The sequence below is a fragment of the Ochotona curzoniae genome, unplaced genomic scaffold (genome assembly GCF_017591425.1).
Source record: "Ochotona curzoniae isolate NIBS_2020 unplaced genomic scaffold, NIBS_Ocur_1.0 contig_66, whole genome shotgun sequence".
Classification (NCBI taxonomy): domain Eukaryota; kingdom Metazoa; phylum Chordata; class Mammalia; order Lagomorpha; family Ochotonidae; genus Ochotona; species Ochotona curzoniae.
The window spans coordinates 1,170,354-1,189,176 of record NW_024466512.1 but is presented as its reverse complement, the minus strand read 5'-3'; the positions used below and the strand labels follow the sequence as shown (position 1 = coordinate 1,189,176).

At 55.4% G+C, this 18,823-nt stretch overlaps 1 protein-coding gene across 1 annotated transcript in view; it reads left to right on the top strand.

Moving 5' to 3' along the window:
• The first annotated feature begins 241 nt into the window (after positions 1–241).
• The window catches only part of GLRX3 (glutaredoxin 3), a 30,642-nt gene continuing 12,060 nt past the window's right edge, over positions 242–18,823 (top strand). The window contains exons 1-4 of the mRNA XM_040991920.1: positions 242–333; positions 4,861–4,969; positions 12,071–12,145; positions 13,530–13,731. Coding sequence (XP_040847854.1) covers positions 245–333; positions 4,861–4,969; positions 12,071–12,145; positions 13,530–13,731 — 475 coding nt within the window. The 5' untranslated portion in view covers positions 242–244. The remainder of the gene's footprint in view (positions 334–4,860; positions 4,970–12,070; positions 12,146–13,529; positions 13,732–18,823) is intronic.

Genomic DNA, 18,823 nt, shown 5'->3' with positions numbered 1-18,823 from the left:
CCTCAGGCACCCACGGTCGGCCCTAGCACCCTCAGCCAGGCCCCCTCAGGCACCCTGGCAGGCGCCCCAGCCCCCTCCGGCGCCCCAGCCCCCTCAGCCCGGCCGCAGCGCGCCCCGCCTTCCCAGGCTGCTCAGCCGCGCGGCCGGCCGGGGGGCGGGGCCTCCCTGCGCAGCCGCCCTGCGCGCGGCGCCCCGCCCCGATCGAGCGGCCGGCGGTCGGCCGGTCCTGTCTGGCGGCGGCAGCATGGCGGCGGGGGCGGCCGAGGCGGCGGCGGCCGTGGTGGAGGTCGGCTCTGCCCAGCAGATGGAGGAGCTGCTGCGCCTCCGAGCCAAGTACGCGGGCGGGCGGGAGCGGGCCGGGCGGCGGCTGGGGAGCGGCGGGGCCCGGGTCCCCGGCGGGCGGCGGGCGGGGGATCCGGCCCGAGCCTGCCGAGGCCGGCGGCGGTTGGGGAGGACCCACCTCGCTGGCTTGGGGCGCGTGCTTCTCGTCCCGGCGGAGGCCGCGAGGGCCGGGGCTGCGTGGGCGCCAAGGCCCGCGGGTGGACGCATCCGGGCTGCGGCGCCTGCAGTGCGCCGAGCGGTCCGAGCGGACTGGCCCTTTCTACCCCGTAAGCGCCGGGGCGTCAGTGTTCCCGCGTGGAATGGGTGAGCGCGCCCTGCGGCGTGGCTGCGTGAGATGCGCTGCGCCGGGCCCCGGTGTGGAGCCCAGCGCCATGGGCGCGCAGCGACCCGCCTGGAGGAGAGGCTGGGAGGGTCCTCCCGGTGTGGAACCCAGCGCCATGGGAGCGCAGCGACCCTCCTCTCCTGAAGGAGAGACGGGGAGGATCCTCCCGAAGGGGTTCCTGTGCCATGGGTGCGCATGGGTGCCAGTGGGGATCCTCCCGCTGGCGGGGAACCCTGAGGAGCAGCCAGGCGGGGCAGGGGCTACTGAGTGCTCCCTTGGGAGCCTGGAGCAGGCTGCGGTGCACTGAGCACATCCCCCAGGCGGAGTGGTCCAGGACTTCCTGAACTCCGGAGCTCAGCTGAGGGACTTGTGTTTCACTGCTTGTGTTTGTACCTCCTGTTTTCTCGCCCTCCTAGCAGGTGCAAGTTTGGCACCATTTGGATTTTTTCCCACTGATCTGTGCCCCTTCCGTGGTGGGCACATGGGCCCTGGTGTGTGGGCGGCCGAGGGAGGAGCAGATGTCTGAGGCGGCCTCTAGGAAGGCCACACACTGCCTGTGCTGATGTCTGCTTGCCACGGCACTGCTCTGCTCAACGGTGGATGGGAGGGGATCTGTCTTTAGCCCGCAGTGCCCGCTTGGAGAGCAGTGGACATCGGTGTGCTGGTGGGGTGTCTGCATAGAGGGAGAGCTGGGGTCGGCTGCGGGTGGGGTGTCTGCATAGAGGGAGAGCTGGGGTCGGCTGCGGGTGGGGGTGTGCCCGCGTGGGGTCGGCTGCAGGTGGGGGTGTGCCCGTGTGGGGTCGGCTGCGGGTGGGGGTGTGCCCGTGTGGGGTCGGCTGCGGGTGGGGGTGTGCCCGCGTGGGGTCGGCTGCAGGTGGGGGTGTGCCCGCGTGGTGTTGGCTGCGGGTGGGGGTGTGCCCGCGTGGGGTCGGCTGCGGGTGGGGGTGTGCCCGCGTGGGGTCGGCTGCAGGTGGGGGTGTGCCTGCGTGGGGTCGGCTGCGGGTGGGGGTGTGCCCGCTTGGGGCTGGCTGCGGGTGGGGGTGTGCCCGCGTGGGGTCGGCTGCGGGTGGGGGTGTGCCCGCGTGGTGTTGGCTGCGGGTGGGGGTGTGCCCGTGTGGGGTCGGCTGCAGGTGGGGGTGTGCCCGCGTGGGGTCGGCTGCAGGTGGGGGTGTGCCCGCGTGGTGTTGGCTGCGGGTGGGGGTGTGCCCGCGTGGTGTTGGCTGCGGGTGGGGGTGTGCCCGTGTGGGGTCGGCTGCGGGTGGGGGTGTGCCCGCGTGGGCTGGCTGCGGGTGGGGGTGTGCCCGTGTGGGCTGGCTGCGGGTGGGGGTGTGCCCGCTTGGGGCTGGCTGCGGGTGGGGGTGTGCCCGCGTGGGGTCGGCTGCGGGTGGGGGTGTGCCCGCGTGGTGTTGGCTGCGGGTGGGGGTGTGCCCGCTTGGGGCTGGCTGCGGGTGGGGGTGTGCCCGCGTGGGGTCGGCTGCAGGTGGGGGTGTGCCCGCGTGGTGTTGGCTGCGGGTGGGGGTGTGCCCGCGTGGTGTTGGCTGCGGGTGGGGGTGTGCCCGTGTGGGGTCGGCTGCGGGTGGGGGTGTGCCCGCGTGGGGCTGGCTGCGGGTGGGGGTGTGCCCGCTTGGGGCTGGCTGCGGGTGGGGGTGTGCCCGTGTGGGCTGGCTGCGGGTGGGGGTGTGCCCGCGTGGGGCTGGCTGCGGGTGGGGGTGTGCCCGTGTGGGCTGGCTGCGGGTGGGGGTGTGCCCGTGTGGGGTCGGCTGCGGGTGGGGGTGTGCCCGCTTGGGGCTGGCTGCGGGTGGGGGTGTGCCCGCGTGGGCTGGCTGCGGGTGGAGAACCGCGGTAGGGTGCTGTGCCAGGAGAGGGCATCTCTTTTTGCTTTAAGATTTAAACAAGCCTTGGTGAATTTGATGAAAAAATTTACTAAAGGATCAAGGGATTGAGTGCCTGCATTAATACAGTGTGGAAGTCTGGATGGTGTGACAGGTGAGGCCATGAGGCTTTATTCATTTAGGAGGAAGAAGGTGGGAGAAGGCCCCCCGTCCGCAGTCCTGTGGCTCCAGGGCTGCTGGGCTGGTACGCGGGCCGCCACCTGCTGATTCCCAGGTGCCAGGAAGCTGATGTGGGACGTGCTGTCCCAGTGGCAGCTTAACGTGACAGCTACAGAATCCTCCCCCACTTTAACGTGTAGTTTGAAAGGTGGGGTTAGAGAACTCATCCATCCGCTGGCTGCGGGACCCCAGAACTCCATGCAGAGCTTCACGTGGTGTCAGGGGCCCGGGTGTTTGGGCTGTGTCCACTGCTTTCCCTGACACCTGAGCAGGGAGCTGGATTACAAGTGGCTAGCCAGTTTCTGAACGAGCGTGCTCTGGACTGTGTCCTTGTAGGTGGTGTGTTAGCCCTTGGTAGGGGTTGTCACAGCTGTGTACACACTGGTGAACCATCCAGGACGGGCCCTGGGGTGGCTGCTGTAGGTGAGTGCTTCTTGTTCCGTGGCCTGGCAGACTCCCCCAGCTCTGCTGCTGTGCCTGGCGGCTGCTGCTCTCAGTCTTCAAGTTTGTACTGGGTGTGTCTGTAGTGGTGAGTTACCTACCCGGTTTGTGGGGGTTGCAGGCTGGTTATTAGGTGGGAGCCGCTGGGAGCCTTTGTGCGCGGCCTAAGTGGACTTGTGTTAGCCACCCGGAGGTGAGGCTTGAGCAGGCAGAGGCTCCTGAGCGCAGTCCTGCAGGCCACCACCTGCTGCCCTCTGTCCCCCTGTCCTTCCCTGCAGGCCGGGCCCTGGGCTCAGGCCTGCTCTGCTGTGCAGGCTCCGACTCCCCACTGCCGTGTGGGTCTTCTACTTCTGCCTCTGCTTTGCATGGTTCCCTCCTCACAAGAAAGAGCCCGTCTGTTGACCTGGGCTTTTTTCTGCCCACACAGATCTCTTTAGGACCAGGTGCCTGCCAGCCTCTGCGGTGCGGCCCACTACTCCCGCTGCCTGGACTGCCCCAGGCCTCCCCGACGCCTGTCTGCCTGTCTGCCCACCTGCCTGCCCGCTGGGACGCTGAGCCCTTCCAACACCGGCTCCCAGTCTCTTCTTGCTGCCCCGTGTGCTGTGGGGCCCTCAGGGGCTCAGGAGCTGGAGAGGCGGCAGTCTCGGGGTGGAGGGGAGAGTCGCAGGCGCAGGTGGCCTCTGAGCTGTACCTCATCTGTTCCCTGCTTCTCTGTTGCCCCCCACGACCCCAGCCCTTCTCTCCATTTCCACATTCCTGGTGCTCTGCTGGGCGCCACTGCCCTCTCCTGGATGTGTTGTGCTCTGCCATCTCTCCCCCAAGGCCTCCTTGTCCTGAAGTCATCCTGGAACTTTCTCAGACAAGGAGTAGTGAATAAACTTAGAAACCAACCAAACTCAGGGCCTTTCAGTGACACGTGACGGCAGACCTTCAAGTTACCTAGCCAGAGTAGTTATCTGTGGAAATACGACAGAGAAGCTCTGAGATGCTTAAGAATTTAACCAACAGTGTAGTGAGACTCTTCTTTTAAAAATGGTCTTGTTTGAAAGGCAGGGAGACAGGTCTTCATCTGCTGTTTCAGTTAGAAAATGGCTGCATAGTGAGCCTGAGGCTGTGGGCTCAGCAGGAAGTGGGGTGTCCCGTGTGCAGAGCAGGGACCCAGGGCCTGAGCCTGGACATTGGTTAGACGGACCTGCTCCCGTGTGATGTGCTGCCCAGCCACTGCCGAAGGCCCCTGCAATGTCCTCTTAAGTCCCTTTCGCAATACACTTTCTGAAATCTCAGAGTTGGAAAGCTCACAGTAGGACAGCGTGAAGAAGTGCCTTGGTGAGAAGCGTGGCCGCGCTCCCTTTGTGCTGATCTGTCTCCCAGCGAGCCCTTCATCACGGCACCGTTTCTAAAAGAGCGAATTCTGGCTTTAGTGTAAGAATGCATCTGCCACTTTGTTTTAAACCTGTGCCTCTGGCACAGAAATTCAGTCTGTTTTGCTCAAGGGTCTGAAAGCACAGTGGATTTGCCCAGCTCTATGCAGATGGGTGAATTTTCAGAACCTCCTCTGGTGGACTAAACATTGACTCCAGAAGTACTGTGAAGTGGAAATGCATCGCAGAGGGTCTCGGGCCCTCGTGCTCGTTCTCACAGGCCGTGGGTCTGCTCGCGTGGAGTTCGTGCTGTGTTTCAAGAACATGCTTTCTTGGCGGACAGGTCCCTCCTCGTGGTCCACTTCTGGGCGCCGTGGGCTCCTCAGTGTGCGCAGATGAACGAGGTCATGGCGGAGCTGGCCAAGGAACACCGGCACATTTCATTTGTGAAGGTAAGACATTTTGTTGTCATTTTTTAAAACTTTAATTCTGATGTATGATGAATGAATACATGAGAGGAATGGTGTGAGAGTTCAAATATTGATAGCTGTTGCGATTTGTTATTTTCACAATCGATTTTCCTTAGGTAGTTTTTGAGGTAGTTTTGCATTTTTCAAGTAGTGTAAAATCAGTTTCCTTAGCATCTTTGGGTGGGAGGATGTCGCCGTGAACGTGTGGACATACCGTGAGAACAGAAGCGTTTAGAGTAAAGCAGACTAAACCCTGGCTGTGGGTAGCTGACGGCAGACCCAGCTGATGGCAGACCCGGCTGTGGGTAGCTGACGGCAGACCCGGCTGACAGCAGACCTGCGTGGGGCTCCCAAACAGGATCCATGGGCTGTGGGGACCAGGGCTTAGGGAGAAGTGGCTGCCTGGAAGTCAGTAACCAGAAAGCCTGTGAGGTTTTTGGGGTGCCGAGAAGGCTGGAAGGCGGTAGGCCCCTACCAACTGTTGCTGTGCCCGCCTCCCGTTGCAGGTCCTGCAGCCCCTGTTCTCCGGGGGTAAGTGCCCGGCGAGCCACGCCTCCCATTGCAGGTCCTGCAGCCCCCGTTCTCCGGGGGTAAGTGACCGGTGAGTGTGGCCCCAAGTACACATCTCACGGAATCAGGCGGGGCTTCATTTTGAGAGTTGTTGGAAAGGGAGGCCTACCTGTGTTCAGGAACCTTGCTAACAAAACTCAAAGCTTTTTTCTCTGTTTATTTGTAAAGGCTTATTTATTTGAAAGGCAGAGTTGTAGAGACAAGAGAGATGGAGAGAGTGAGAGCTTCTGTCCACTGATTCTGATGGCCACAATGGCCTGAGCTGTATTGATCTGAAGCTGGGAGCTTCTTTGGTCTTCCACATGCAGGGGCCCAAGGACCTGGAGCTGCTGGGATTCGAACCAGGGCACATATGTGATCCTGGTGCTGCTGAGTGGAGGGTCAGCCTAATGAACCCCTGTGCTAGCCCCCAAAGCCTTATTTGTTGAAAGCAGCATTTGGGACGCGTTCAGTCTGTAAGAGGGGTTAAGCAGATCAGCTGTTTGTGATCTCCATGGAAACTGAAGGCAAAATTCTGACAAGCTGTTGGTTTGTGTTGTGATGAAAGCTTCAGACAGCTTCTGTAGAGGGAAGTGTGCTTTGGGTAGACATGACTCGGCTGTGTGCTCCGGGGCCTCCTCCCTTCAGCCGGGGCCCACACCCTGAGGAGCTGCAGGGAGCCACGTGGGAATCCTCCCAGTGGTTCATGCAGATAAGGCAAATATACGTGTAAGAGTTAGATTTTTGGGTGCAGTGTGGTGGCCTGGTGGCTAAAGTCCTCCACCTTGCACACCCCGGGATCCCATATGGGTGCTGGTTCATGTCCTGGCTGCTCCACTTCCCATCCAACTCCCTGCCTGTGCCCTGGGAAAGCAATAGAGGACAGCCCAAAGCCTTGGGACCCTGCACCTGCATGGGAGAACCTGAAAAGGCTCCTGGCTCCTGGCTTCATGTCAGCTCAGCTCCGGCCGTGGCAGCCATTTGGGGAGTGAATCAGCGGACGGAAGATCTTCCTCTCTGTCTCTTCTCTTCTCGTCTCGTCTCGTCTCGTCTCTTCTCTTCTCTTCTCTTCTCTTCTCTTCTCTTCTCTTCTCTTCTCTTCATATCTGACCTTCCAATAAAAATAAATATTTTTTAAAATGTTAGATTTTCAAAATTTAAGAGCTTTTTGAAAGTTACAGTGAAAATGTCATGTGACTTTAGCCCTAAAATGTCCTGTATAAATACTAGGTAGGGACATTAAATCTTCATGCGTGCTCAGTGATAAGAGATAATGATTACAAGTGGACCGACTGGTTAAATGAGTCAGTTGTAAGATCAGCCACGTTGATGGTAATTGTTCCAAGTCTGCTTTTTGTATAGTGTTACTGGTCTAGGTAACGCACTGCTCTCAGCTGCTGTTGGAATCATTTATTTAAAGTAACTCTAGAGTTACTTCTCACTTTGGGACCAGCAGTGGTGGTGAGATTTCAGTCTCCATGGCCAAGGGCAGCAGCCCTGTGTGGGCTCGTGCCAGGGTTGAGGGCAGCAGCTGACCATGGGCTGGTGCCAGGGGCCGAGGGCGGGCAGCCCTCCGTGGGCTTGTGCCGGTCGTATCTGAGCCTTTGTTGGACACAACCACAGCTTCAGCTTGGCTGGTCCTCCGTCATCACGTCCAGAAATTGAGTCTGTATGGTCTCATTGGTTAGCTGCCGTCCAGGGCAGAGCCATGTGGACGTTGGTAAGGTCGCCTCGAGGCACCTGCTAACGGCAGTGAGCAAACGACGGGTGCACAGCTACAGAGGTTGTTGACCTTGACCACTAAGCTGTGCGCAGTTCACTTCAACAGCATTTTTTAAAAGATTCTCTTATTTAAAAGGCAGTGTTATGGAGAGAGGAGCGAGAGGTCTCCCGTCCACTGGTTCATTCTCCAGATAACCACACTGGCCGCTCTGGGCCAGGCTGAAGCCAGGAGCCAGAAGCTTCATGTGGGTCTCGTGCGTTTGACCTGTGTTCCCTTGCTTTCCCAGGCACATCATAAGGGAGCAGCTGGGACTCGAGTCTGCACCCAGGCCGAGTCTTAGCATGTTATGCCATGGTGCCAGCCCAGAAAACACTTGTGTTAATGAAGGCTTTTGGAAATGTCTACAATATACAACCAATGTTCTATTGCTCCATCCATGTCTTTTAATTTTATTTCTTAAATGTGCTTTTTTTTTTTTGATGCAATTGCTGGAGTTTTTCATTTGTGGAATAGAGGGATTAGTCGGTTTTGTGCTGGAGACTTGCAGCAGCATATAAGTAAGAGTTCTGAACTAGCAGGGGATGATGAATACCGTCTTAGGGAAGTTAGTAATAGAGACGTTATTGATCAGAGTGTTGGCGCTCCCTGGGATTGAATGCTTAAAGACTGGTCCTGTGTGTAGCGCTGGCGATGCACTGGCATATGTCCGTGCTTTTCCGTGTGCCATAGGGCAGGTGGCATCCCCCTGCCTCGGTCACCACAGCTCTGGTGCCTCCTGGGGCCCTCACACCTGCAGGGGCCTATAGGCGCTGCAAGCCTTACTTCAGTTGGCTGAAAAGTTATTCACAAGAGAGCACAGGGTTACAGTGTCAGGTGCCATGGTTTGTTAGGGCTCTATCCTGCTGGGCCTGTCACTGCGTCTTCCGGTGAATGGCAGTACACGGTGTCACCGAGTCGCCTGGCGGAGGGAGTGAGGATGGGAAGAGGAAGAGCGAGCTGCTGGTGAGGAAGTCGGCCTAGGTGCTGTCTGGCTGCTGTCTGCAGGGATGGGTCCTGTTACACGGGGTTCAGGGGTGCCTGCCTCGGCAGTGTGCACCTGCAGGGCCCCGGGTGGCCTCGTCGCCGTTCGGCAGCTGCTCTGCGTTTTATTGTCTTGGATACAAGGCCGGGGACGTGAAATAGTTACTCACTGAAATGTGTGTCCTTTGATTTTTTAATTTCAGCTGTGTCATGGTAATTTTATTTTGTAGAGTTCTTTTAAAAAAAGACATATTTGTTTTTATTGGAAAGACAGATTTCTAGAGAGGAGTGCCAGAGGTCTCGTGTCTGCGACTCACTTCCCGAGTGGCAGCAGCAGCCAGAGCTGAGCTGATCCAGAGCCAGGAGCCTCTTCCGGGTCTTCCAAGAGGATAAGGGGTCCCAAGGCGTTGGCCCACCCTCTGCTGCTTTTCTGCGTGGGGAGTGGAGCAGCTGGATGCAAGTTGGCACCCAGATGGGCTTCTGTGGGTGCCTGGAGGTGCAGAATAAGCCAGATGAGCTGTTGTGCTGGCTCCAGAGGGCTCTGCTATGCTTTTATTTGAGAACAAATTTTTTATTCTTATTTGAAAGACAGATTTATAGACAGAAAAGGAAAGACAGAGAGAGAGAGATGGATCTTGCATCTGCTGGTTCACTGCCCAAATGGCCCAGATGGCTGCAGCTAGGCTGGTTCGAAGCTAGGAGGCCGCTCCGGGTCTTTCATGTTGGTGCAGGGTCTCAAGGGCTTGGGCCATCCTCTGCTGCTTTCTCAGACCACAAGCAGGAAGCCGGATGGGAAGTAGAGCAGCCGGGACCTGAACTGGCGGCCATAGGGGATGTTAGTGCTCCAGGCGGAGGCTTAGCCTACTATGCAATGGTGCTGGCCCCTTGTGCATTTTTTTTTTTTTTTAAGATTTATTTAGTTTTATTGGAAAGGCAAATGTACAGAGTGGAGAAAGAGAGGAAGATCTTCTGTCCGATGATTCACTCCCCAAGCGGCTGCAACTGCTGCTGCAACTGCTGGAGCTGAGCCAATCCCAAGCCAGGAGCCAGGAGCTCTTCCGGGTCTCCCACGCAGGTGCAGGGTCCTAAGGCTTTGGGCCATCCTCGACTGCTTTCCCAGGCCTCAGGCAGGGAGCTGGACAGGAAGCAGAGCCGCCGGGATTAAAATTGGCACCTGTAAGGGATCCCAGCGTGTGCAAGGTGAGGACTTTAACCACTGCACTATTGCGCCAGGCCCCCCCTTTTTACATTTCTTACAAAAATAAGAATCTTTGCAGTTTGATTAATTCAAGTATGCAGCCATGTGAAAGGTACAGTTCACACAGATAGATTCCTAAAAGTCTACTTAATCAGGGAAGAACTGTGAGACAGAAAAGCTCCCTGCTGATGGACTGCCCAGACACTGCCCCTCACCATGCCGGGGCCAGGCTTGTGGGGAGCCCGCTGTGGGGCCGTGCTGCCTGCTGATGGACTGCCCAGACACTGGCCCTGACCAGGCTGGGGCCAGGCCTCGGGGGAGCCCACTGTGGGGCCGTGCTGCCCGCTGATGGACTGCCCAGACACTGCCCCTGACCAGGCTGGGGCCAGGCCTCGGGGGAGCCCGCTGTGGGGCCGTGCTCCTGGCTGCTCACAGCTGCCTTAGCAGGAAGCTGGGGTTTGAAAACCTCAACCTGGGCGCTGATGTGCTCCAGCAGGTGTCCTACCACCAGGCTAGTGTTCTCCATCTTAGCCGATATAGGATTCCATGTCACAGGTGCTGTAATTTAAATAACCTAGATTGGACCTATTCCATGAGTAATATGGTTTGTTAACTATTTGGGGGCTGACTTTGGCAAAATGGTTTTTTAAAGTTACAAAAATGTCACTTTCAGAATCTTCCTGTGATGACAGTGGAGGGGTTCAGGTCTTACTCAGGTGCGCGGGGGTGCGAGCCACTTCCCTCTGACTTGGGTCAGCTGGCTTTGGGGGCCATTGGCTCCCCCAGGCCAGGGGCAGATGCTGGGCTCCGGGGGAGCAGCGAGAAGGCTTCCAGTGATGTCATGACGTACGTTCTGAAGTTAGACCAGTCAGCTCTCCTCTAGAGTGGAACACCAGCACAGGCCCGGCAAGCTGCAGAGGCCTGGGAGGAGGGCCAGTGGAGGGATGCTTAGCCAGGCCTGGTGAGCTGCAGAGGCCTGGGAGGAGGGCCAGTGGAGGGATGCTTAGCCAGGCCTGGTGAGCTGCAGAGGCCTGAGAGGAGGGCCAGTGGAGGGATGCTTAGCCAGGCCTGGTGAGCTACAGAGGCCTGGGAGGAGGGCCAGTGGAGGGATGCTTAGCCAGGCCTGGTGAGCTGCAGAGGCCTGGGAGGAGGGCCAGTGGAGGGATGCTTAGCCAGGCCTGGTGAGCTACAGAGGCCTGGGAGGAGGGCCAGAGGAGGGATGCTTAGCCAGGCCTGGTGAGCTGCAGAGGCCTGGGAGGAGGGCCAGTGGAGGGATGCTTAGCCAGGCCTGGTGAGCTGCAGAGGCCTGGGAGGAGGGCCAGTGGAGGGATGCTTAGCCAGGCGTGGGCCACAGGTGCTGAGTGTGAGTCTGGAGCGAGATGAGAGGTCTGGGCATGCTCTCTCCGCATCACGATGGCCTGTGAAGTGGAAGGAAGCACCCATTCAGGGCTGTGCCTTGGGACCCCCTGCCTCCGTCCCTGTGGGCACAGTGACAGCCTGCATGGGACCCCCTGCCTCCGTCCCTGTGGGCACAGTGACAGCCTGCATGGGACCCCATGCCTCCGAGAGGGGGGTACGGCTGCCTCCCGGTGACGGCCGGCTGGGCAGTGTCTGAGAGTCCAGACCAGGAGGTACGGCTGCCTCCCGGTGGCAGCCCGCTGGGCAGAGCTCTAGGTAGAAACGGGATTTGAAGCCCAGTGGAAATCTTTCCCTCCTGGATAGAGTACATGTGTTTTAACAACTTTTAACAATATCAGTTATCAATAAGCTATTTCCTGCAGGTACAATGTGAATATGGATTTTTGTTTCAGAAGTTTACGTTAGACTGACAATCCTTTGTGGAAAAAAATGCTTTAGCTTTTTTCAAAGTATATTGCTTATGAAGACCCACATGAATTGCTTACAATGGTTATATTTTAACTACCTAGAAGTTATATCAGTAAATGTATTTTCAATCTTAGCATCAGCTGTCCCATCGTGGAGGGACTTTAAGGGCACGCAGTGTGGCCACCTGGTTGTCAGTGGTTGCAGTCTGCAGCTCTCCAGGGGCCGGCAGCACACCTGCTCATCGGCCGGTGGCCTTGCAGGAGTTAAAAATGATCGTCATCGATAGTTTATTGAAGAAATGCTGCTTTTTGCTTCCTAATTTGCAGAAGGCTGCGGCTGTCACTCATGATGTACTGCCTCCTGAAATTAGTCAATAGAGCGAGCGGCCAGAAGCGCTGTGGGCAGGTTATCAGCACTCTGATGACATAACCGGGTCAGTGATGGATGGACTTCAATATAGTCGTCGCTGCATAGGATTGAAAATTTACTAGGTCACTAGTGCACCAAAAATTTTATTCACAGCCTCGAGGCATCTTTTGAAATGTGCAACCAAATAAAAACCTGTGAGCCCGTCTGCACACCATGGACTCGTGGGCCACATGCCAGCCCGGTGTGCCTCATTTAAATGTAAACATGTCACAGGCTTTGGTGCTGCAGTGTTCAAAAATGCCAGCACTTGAACGGATAACGCTGAGACGCTGATTTCCGTATCGCAGTAGAGAAGAGAATCTTACCGTAATCAAGCTTGAATTCTTTTGTCTTAAAGCTGGAAGCTGAGGCTGTTCCTGAAGTATCTGAGAAATACGACATCACGTCAGTCCCCACCTTCCTGTTCTTCAAGGTAAGGGCAAGAGGGTCCGGGGCCCCAGCCGCGTGGGCCTGGGCGGGCAGAGGCAGACAGCAGCAGGAGGGTCCCAGCCGCGTGGGCCTGGGGGCTGTGCCCAGCAGAGGCAGACAGCAGCAGGAGGGTCCCAGCCGCGTGGGCCTGGGGGCGGGCGGAGGCAGACAGCAGCAGGAGGGTCCCAGCCGCGTGGGCCTGGGCGGGCAGAGGCAGACAGCAGCAGGAGGGTCCCAGCCGCGTGGGCCTGGGCGGGCGGAGGCAGACAGCAGCAGGAGGGTCCCAGCCACGTGGGCCTGGGGGCTGTGCCCAGCAGAGGCAGACAGCAGCAGGAGGGTCCCAGCCGCGTGGGCCTGGGGGCTGTGCCCAGCAGAGGCAGACAGCAGCAGGAGGGTCCCAGCCGCGTGGGCCTGGGGGCTGTGCCCAGCAGAGGCAGACAGCAGCAGGAGGGTCCCAGCCGCGTGGGCCTGGGGGCTGTGCCCAGCAGAGGCAGACAGCAGCAGGAGGGTCCCAGCCGCGTGGGCCTGGGGGCTGTGCCCAGCAGAGGCAGACAGCAGCAGGAGGGTCCCAGCTGCATGGGCCTGGGGGCTGTGCCCAGCAGAGGCAGACAGCAGCAGGCAGCTGGAGGGTCCTGAGCTGAGCTCCATGGTGGCTGTGGAGGGCGTCTGCTTGGGTATAATGGTCAGTTTTGGCTTGATGGATGATTTCAGGGCACCAGGGGGTACCATAACCCCCAGAACTCATTTCTACATCGTAATAGATTCTCCCCAAGGAGGGTGGAAGTCGCTTCTTTTGTCTCTGGTCTCACAGTGAGATGTTGCAGTGTTTGCCCAGTACGCTTCCTGGGGAGAACCAGAACATTTTGTATTTCTTGAAGTGGATGTGCGAGGCTGGCAGATGTAACCGGGTGTTTTCATTTTTTTCATAAATGATTTTCTCTTTTTTTAAACATTTATTTATTTTTATTGGCAAGGCAGATTTACAGAGAGGAGATACAGAGAGAAAGATCCTCCATCCACTGGTTCCACTCCCCAGTTGGCCGCAAAGGTTGGAGCCAGGCTGATCTGAAGTCAGAGGCAGGAGCTTCCTCGGGGTCTCCCATGCGGGTGCAGGTCCCAAGGCTTTGGGCCGTCCTCGACTGCTTTCCCTGGGCACAGGCAGGGAGCTGGATGGGAAGTGGAGCCGCAGGGATTAGAACTGGCGCCCATATGGGATCCCAGCACACTCAAGATTTAGAGAATTTAGCTGCTGGGTATCGCCCTGGGCCCTGTTTGTTAATTCTTTAAAAAAAACAAATCAGCTACACGCATGTAGCAGCTCATCCTGGAGATTTTTTGTAGAGATAGCGAAGGAATCCCGTGTGTATTCTAATGTTTTGTTACTTTAGAATTCTCAGAAAATCGACCGATTAGATGGTGCCCATGCCCCCGAGTTGACCAAGAAAGTCCAGCGACACGCGGCGAGTGGCTCCTTCCCTCCCGCCGCGAGTGAGCACCCCAAGGAAGACCTCAGTGTCCGCCTGAAGCAGTTAACCCACGCCGCCCCCTGCATGCTGTTCATGAAGGGGACCCCTCAAGAGCCCCGTTGTGGTAAGAGGCTGTGGTTGGCATCACCTAAGCCCTGAATTTGCTCTCCGTGTGTGCCTTGCAGCTAGGTGCAGCGCCTGCAGGGAGGCGGGGCTGCTGGCGGGCACTGCAGAGTGCCAGTCAGGACAGTCAGTGCACAGGACTTCGCTGAGGGTCCTGGTTTTGTGCCCGAGCCCTCCGATGTGTCCAGGTCCCATGGGGTCCTGGGGTTTTGTGCCCGAGCCCTCTGATAGTGTCCAAGTCCCAGGGGATCCTAGGATGCGTGAGCCCTCTGATGCGTCCAGCTCCCAGGGGGTCCTGGGATTTTGTGCCCGAGCCCTCCGATGTGTCCAGGTCCCAGGAAGTCCTGGGGTGCGCGAACCCTCCGATGTGTCCAGGTCCCAGGAAGTCCTGGGGTGCGCGAACCCTCCGATGTGTCCTGGTCCCAGGAAGTCCTGGGGTGCGCGAGCCCTCAGTGTGTCCAGCTTGCAGAGGGAGCCTGGGCTGGCGTGTCTTCTGTCTGTCAGTGGACCTGGGGTGCGCGAGCCCTTCGATGCATCCAGCTTGCAGAGGGGCCTGGGCTGGCGTGTCGCCTGTCAGTGGAGCTGGGCCCGCTGAGCTTCACTGTGAGCGCTCTCAGCATTGCCTGCTTACCCATCGGTGTCTCATGGTGGCAGTTGTACCTGCTGCTGTCATGCCCAGGTTACAGCTGCTGGTAATTCAAAGGATTCCGAATTGGTGGCTTGGAGTTGCTTATTTTTTGTACCCATCGATGCGCATAGTTTTGCCCGTAAGTGAGTTTTAGGGTGATTTGGCCACTCTGGTACTGGATGTACGTGGCTTTCTTCCTCACCTTTCTCACTACTGCATTATTCTGCTGCATAATCGAGCGTTTGGTTCCTTTGGGTGATGCTGTTGAGATGCGGAAAGTGAGGGTTTCAGGCGCACGGGAGGGAATTGATGAAGATAGGTGGCCGTAAAATCAAGTGAGCTGTTATGATTCCTGCATGTCCAGTGTGACTTTAAAAATATTGAAGCCTTCAAATTAAATTCAACTCTAAATTATTCCCCATATGGTTATTACATACCAAGCTATGAAAAAGTAGTTTTAAAAATAATTTTATGATGATTTCTATGTTCGAAGAGAAAAAAAATCCTTTCTCATAATTCTGCATGAAGAATCTTCTGGCCCAGGCAGCAGGAAGAGCCATGTTTGTGTAAGCTGCTCTTGACAGAGTTGGCTCCTGGTGGCCGCCTGGAGACCGTGGTTCTGTGTGGAAGGGTGGGCACTGCAGCTGCTGCCCAGGGACATCACTTCTGTCTCTGCCCTGTTAGTGGTGGCAGGAGTGCAGACAAGCCTGCTGAACCTGAAGTGAAGCCAGCATGGTCGTCTCTTCTTGCAGATGAAACATGTCATTGCCTTATTCCTCTTCCTGTTCATATTTTCAAGTGATAGCAGGTGGCACAGTGGCATGGTTGAGGCCTAGAGAGGGTGTCTTCGGAGGTGGCAGAAAGGCTGGTGTACCAGTGATTCCGGCCGTGCCCCGGCCCTGTCTGGTGGCCGTGGCACAGTGACTCTGCATGTGGGGTGGGTGCCCTCTGAGTGCCTGGGCCCTGCCTTACGAGGTACTACTTGCGGCACGTAAGTTAGCAGTGAACTTAAGAAATAATTGTTCTCCTGCTTTTATTTTGTTAACTGAAATGGTGATTCTCGCTATTTTAATATTAGTTACAAGAGTGGCATTGCACAAAAAAGGTTGAAAATAAGACTTTGTAAGTTCTAAATATTTTTAAAATTTTTATTGGAAAACCAGATTTACAGAAAGACAGGGAGAAAGATCTTCCATCCGCTGGTTCACTCCCCAAATGACTGCAGTGGCTAGAGCTGAGCTTGTCTGAAGCCAGGAGCCTTCTCCGGGTCTCCAGCACGGTTGCATGTTCCAAAGCTTTGGGCTGCTTTCCCAGGCCACAAACGGAGCTGGACAGGAAATGGCGCAGCTGGGACACGAACCGGCGCCCATATGGGTTACTGGTGCTTGCAGATGAGTGATTAGCCAGTTGAGCTGGAAAGCATGGTATTATAAATATACAGATAACAAGAGGTGTAATTAGGAAATTAAAAAGAGTTTTAGGAAATAATAGTTTACAGTTCCTTCTGTTCAAGATTTTATTCTAATTTCTATAACTACATTTTAATAGGCTTTTTGTTTCCTGGTATTTTGCATAGCATGCTTGTTGCTTTTTTTTTTTTAAAGATTTATTTATTTTGATGTAGTCCCGTTTGTTCATTTTGGCTTTGACTGCCTGTACTTTTGGTGTCTTTTCTAAGAAGTCTTTTCCCATTCCCATTTCTTGGAGAGTGCTTCCTATGTTTTCCTTTAATAATTTTATGATTTCTGGGTGCAAATTTAAATCCTTGATCCATTTAGAGCTGATTTTCGTATACTGTGACAGGTGCCGGCCTTGCTTCTTTATTCTGCAGGCTGTTATCCAGTTGTCCCAACAGCATTGTTGAAGAGACCAGACTTTTTCCCTGGATTGTTTTCAGTTTTCTTGTCAAAGATTAGTTGGCTATACATGTGTGGGCTGTGCAGCAAAGGAAACAATTGACAAAGTGAAGAAGCATCCAACAGAATGGGAGAAAATCATTGCACACTACACAAGTGATAGGGGACTAATATCCAGGATTTACAAAGAGCTGCAGAAACCCAGGGGAAAAAAACCCTGTGAAAAAATCAACGAAGGTAATGAACAGACATTTTTCAGAAGAACAGAGTCAAATGGTTAACAGACATGAAAAGACGCTCAGGCTCTCTAGCCATCAGAGAGATACAAATGACAACCACATTGAGGTACCACCTATCTCCAATGAGACTGGCCTACATTCAGATCTCAACTAACAACACCTGCTGGCATGGATGTGGGGAGAAAGGCACCCTCCTTCACTGCTGGTGGGAGTGTAGGCTAGTACAACCACTGTGGAAATCAGTGTGGAGAGTGCTTGGAGAACTGCAAATAAACCTGTCATATGACCCAGCTATCCCATTCCTAGGAATATACCCAACAGGAATTAAAACCATATATGGGAAGGGGATCTGTAATCCTATATTTACAGCAGCACAATCTACAATAGCAAAAACGTGGAAACAACCCAGATGCCCATCCAAAGAGGAGTGGTTAAGGAAACTGTGGTACATCTACTTCATGGAATATTAGACATTAAAAAGAATGAAATTATACCATTTGCAACTAGATGGTCCCAACTAGAGACCATTACGCTCAGTGAAATAAGTCAATCCCAAAAAGAGAAATACCATATGTTCTCTCTGATATAAGGAATCTATCATGTAAATTGGAATGTACAGTGGTGGAGTGATAAGAGAGTGCCGAATCCAAACGTGAAGATACGATGCAACACGCATCCCTACTTCCAGACAAAAGGACTCCCAGTGAAAGTGTTGGACGTGTGTAGACAACGGAATGACGGACTGTCTGACGTTGCCTGTGCCAGCAATGTAGGGCGCACTCCAGCAGTGGGCTGATGGAATCCTAACTCCTTTTGAAGGACTGTGCTGTTGTAACAATATGGGGTCGATTGGTCGGGGTGGAAGTTGGAGGGAGGGGATTCCCATACACTACAGAATTATAGCATAAAATTCAAAATTTAAAATGAAAATTATTTAAAAAGACTTATGTATTTTTATTGCAAAGTCAGGTATACAGAGCGGAGCAGAGACAAAGCTCTGTGGGCTGTACCCTGAGGGGCATCCCTCCAGAGGTCGCTCCTCTCGAGGGCTGCGCCCTGATGGAGTGGCAGCCTCATTGATTTTTGTTTTTAAATATTTATTAATTTTTACTGGAAAGTCAGATATGTAGATCCGTCCACTGATTCACTCCCCAAGTTGCCACAATGGCTGGAGCTGAGGCGATCTCTAGCCAGGAGCCAGGAACCTCTTCTGGGTCCCCATGTGGGTGCAGGGTTCCAAGGCTTTGGGCCGTCCTCTGCTGCTTTCCCAGGCTACAGGCAGGGAGCTGGAAGGAATGTGGGGCTGCTGGGATTAGAACTGGTGCCTAAATGGGATCCCAGTGCGTCCAGGCAAGGACTTTAGCCACTAGGCTACAATGCTGAGCCCTTTCTCCCCGGGCTGCTTTTTGAAAATATTCACCGGTTTTGTTTTGGTTTTGGTTTTGTTTTTTGTTGGGGGGAAGGCAGGTTTACAGAGAGAAACATCTTCTGTCCACCGATTAAATCCTCAATTGGCCACAGCAACTGGAGCTGAGCTGATCAGGAGCCAGGAGCCTCCTCCTGGCTTCCCATGTGGGTGCAGGATCCCAAGGCTTTAGGCTGTTCTCTACTGCTTTCCCAGACCACAAACAGGGAGCTAGAAGGCAAGTGGAGCCTAGACATGAACTGGCACCCTTGTGGGATCCCAAGGTTGTAAGCAAGGACTTTAGCCCCTAGGCTACTGTGCTGGATCCTCCCTCATTGCTTTCAAGCATGCCCGAGTAACATCTTGCCTGCACGACTGGGGTCTGCCTTGGAGCCTGCCGTGTGACTGCCTCTCCAGCATCCATCCCTTCCAGGCTCTTCCTGCAGGATTCCAGGATTGGACTGCCCATGCTGTGTGGGCCTCAGGTGGATTGGACTGCCCGTGCAGTGTGGGCCTCGGGCGGATCGGACTGTCCGTGCTGTGTGGGTCTCGGGCGGATCGGACTGTCCGTGCTGTGTGGGTCTCGCGTGGATTGGACTGCCCTGCAGTGTGGGCCTCAGGAGCGTGGGAAGAGAGGGTGCTTAGGTTCAGGAAGAGTGTGAGAGGCCGTGCGATGCGCCTGTTGTCAAGCGGAATGCTAGGTGCTGGATTAAGTTATTTGTGACTTGTTGGTGTTCTTTTAGCTGATAAAGCTTTTAGCAAAGCAAATGCTATTAGAACCCCAAACATTTCTCCTTCAGTAGGAGTCACCCTAACTTTTTTATTTTTCAAGTCAAGACACAAAATTGTATCTAGGTCCGAAGTATTCTTTAGGATTTTTTGTTAGATAGTGATGAAATATGGCCTGTTGGTGTTCTGAGCAGATAGAAACAGTGACCCTGTAGGCGTTGGAGATGGTTTCACTC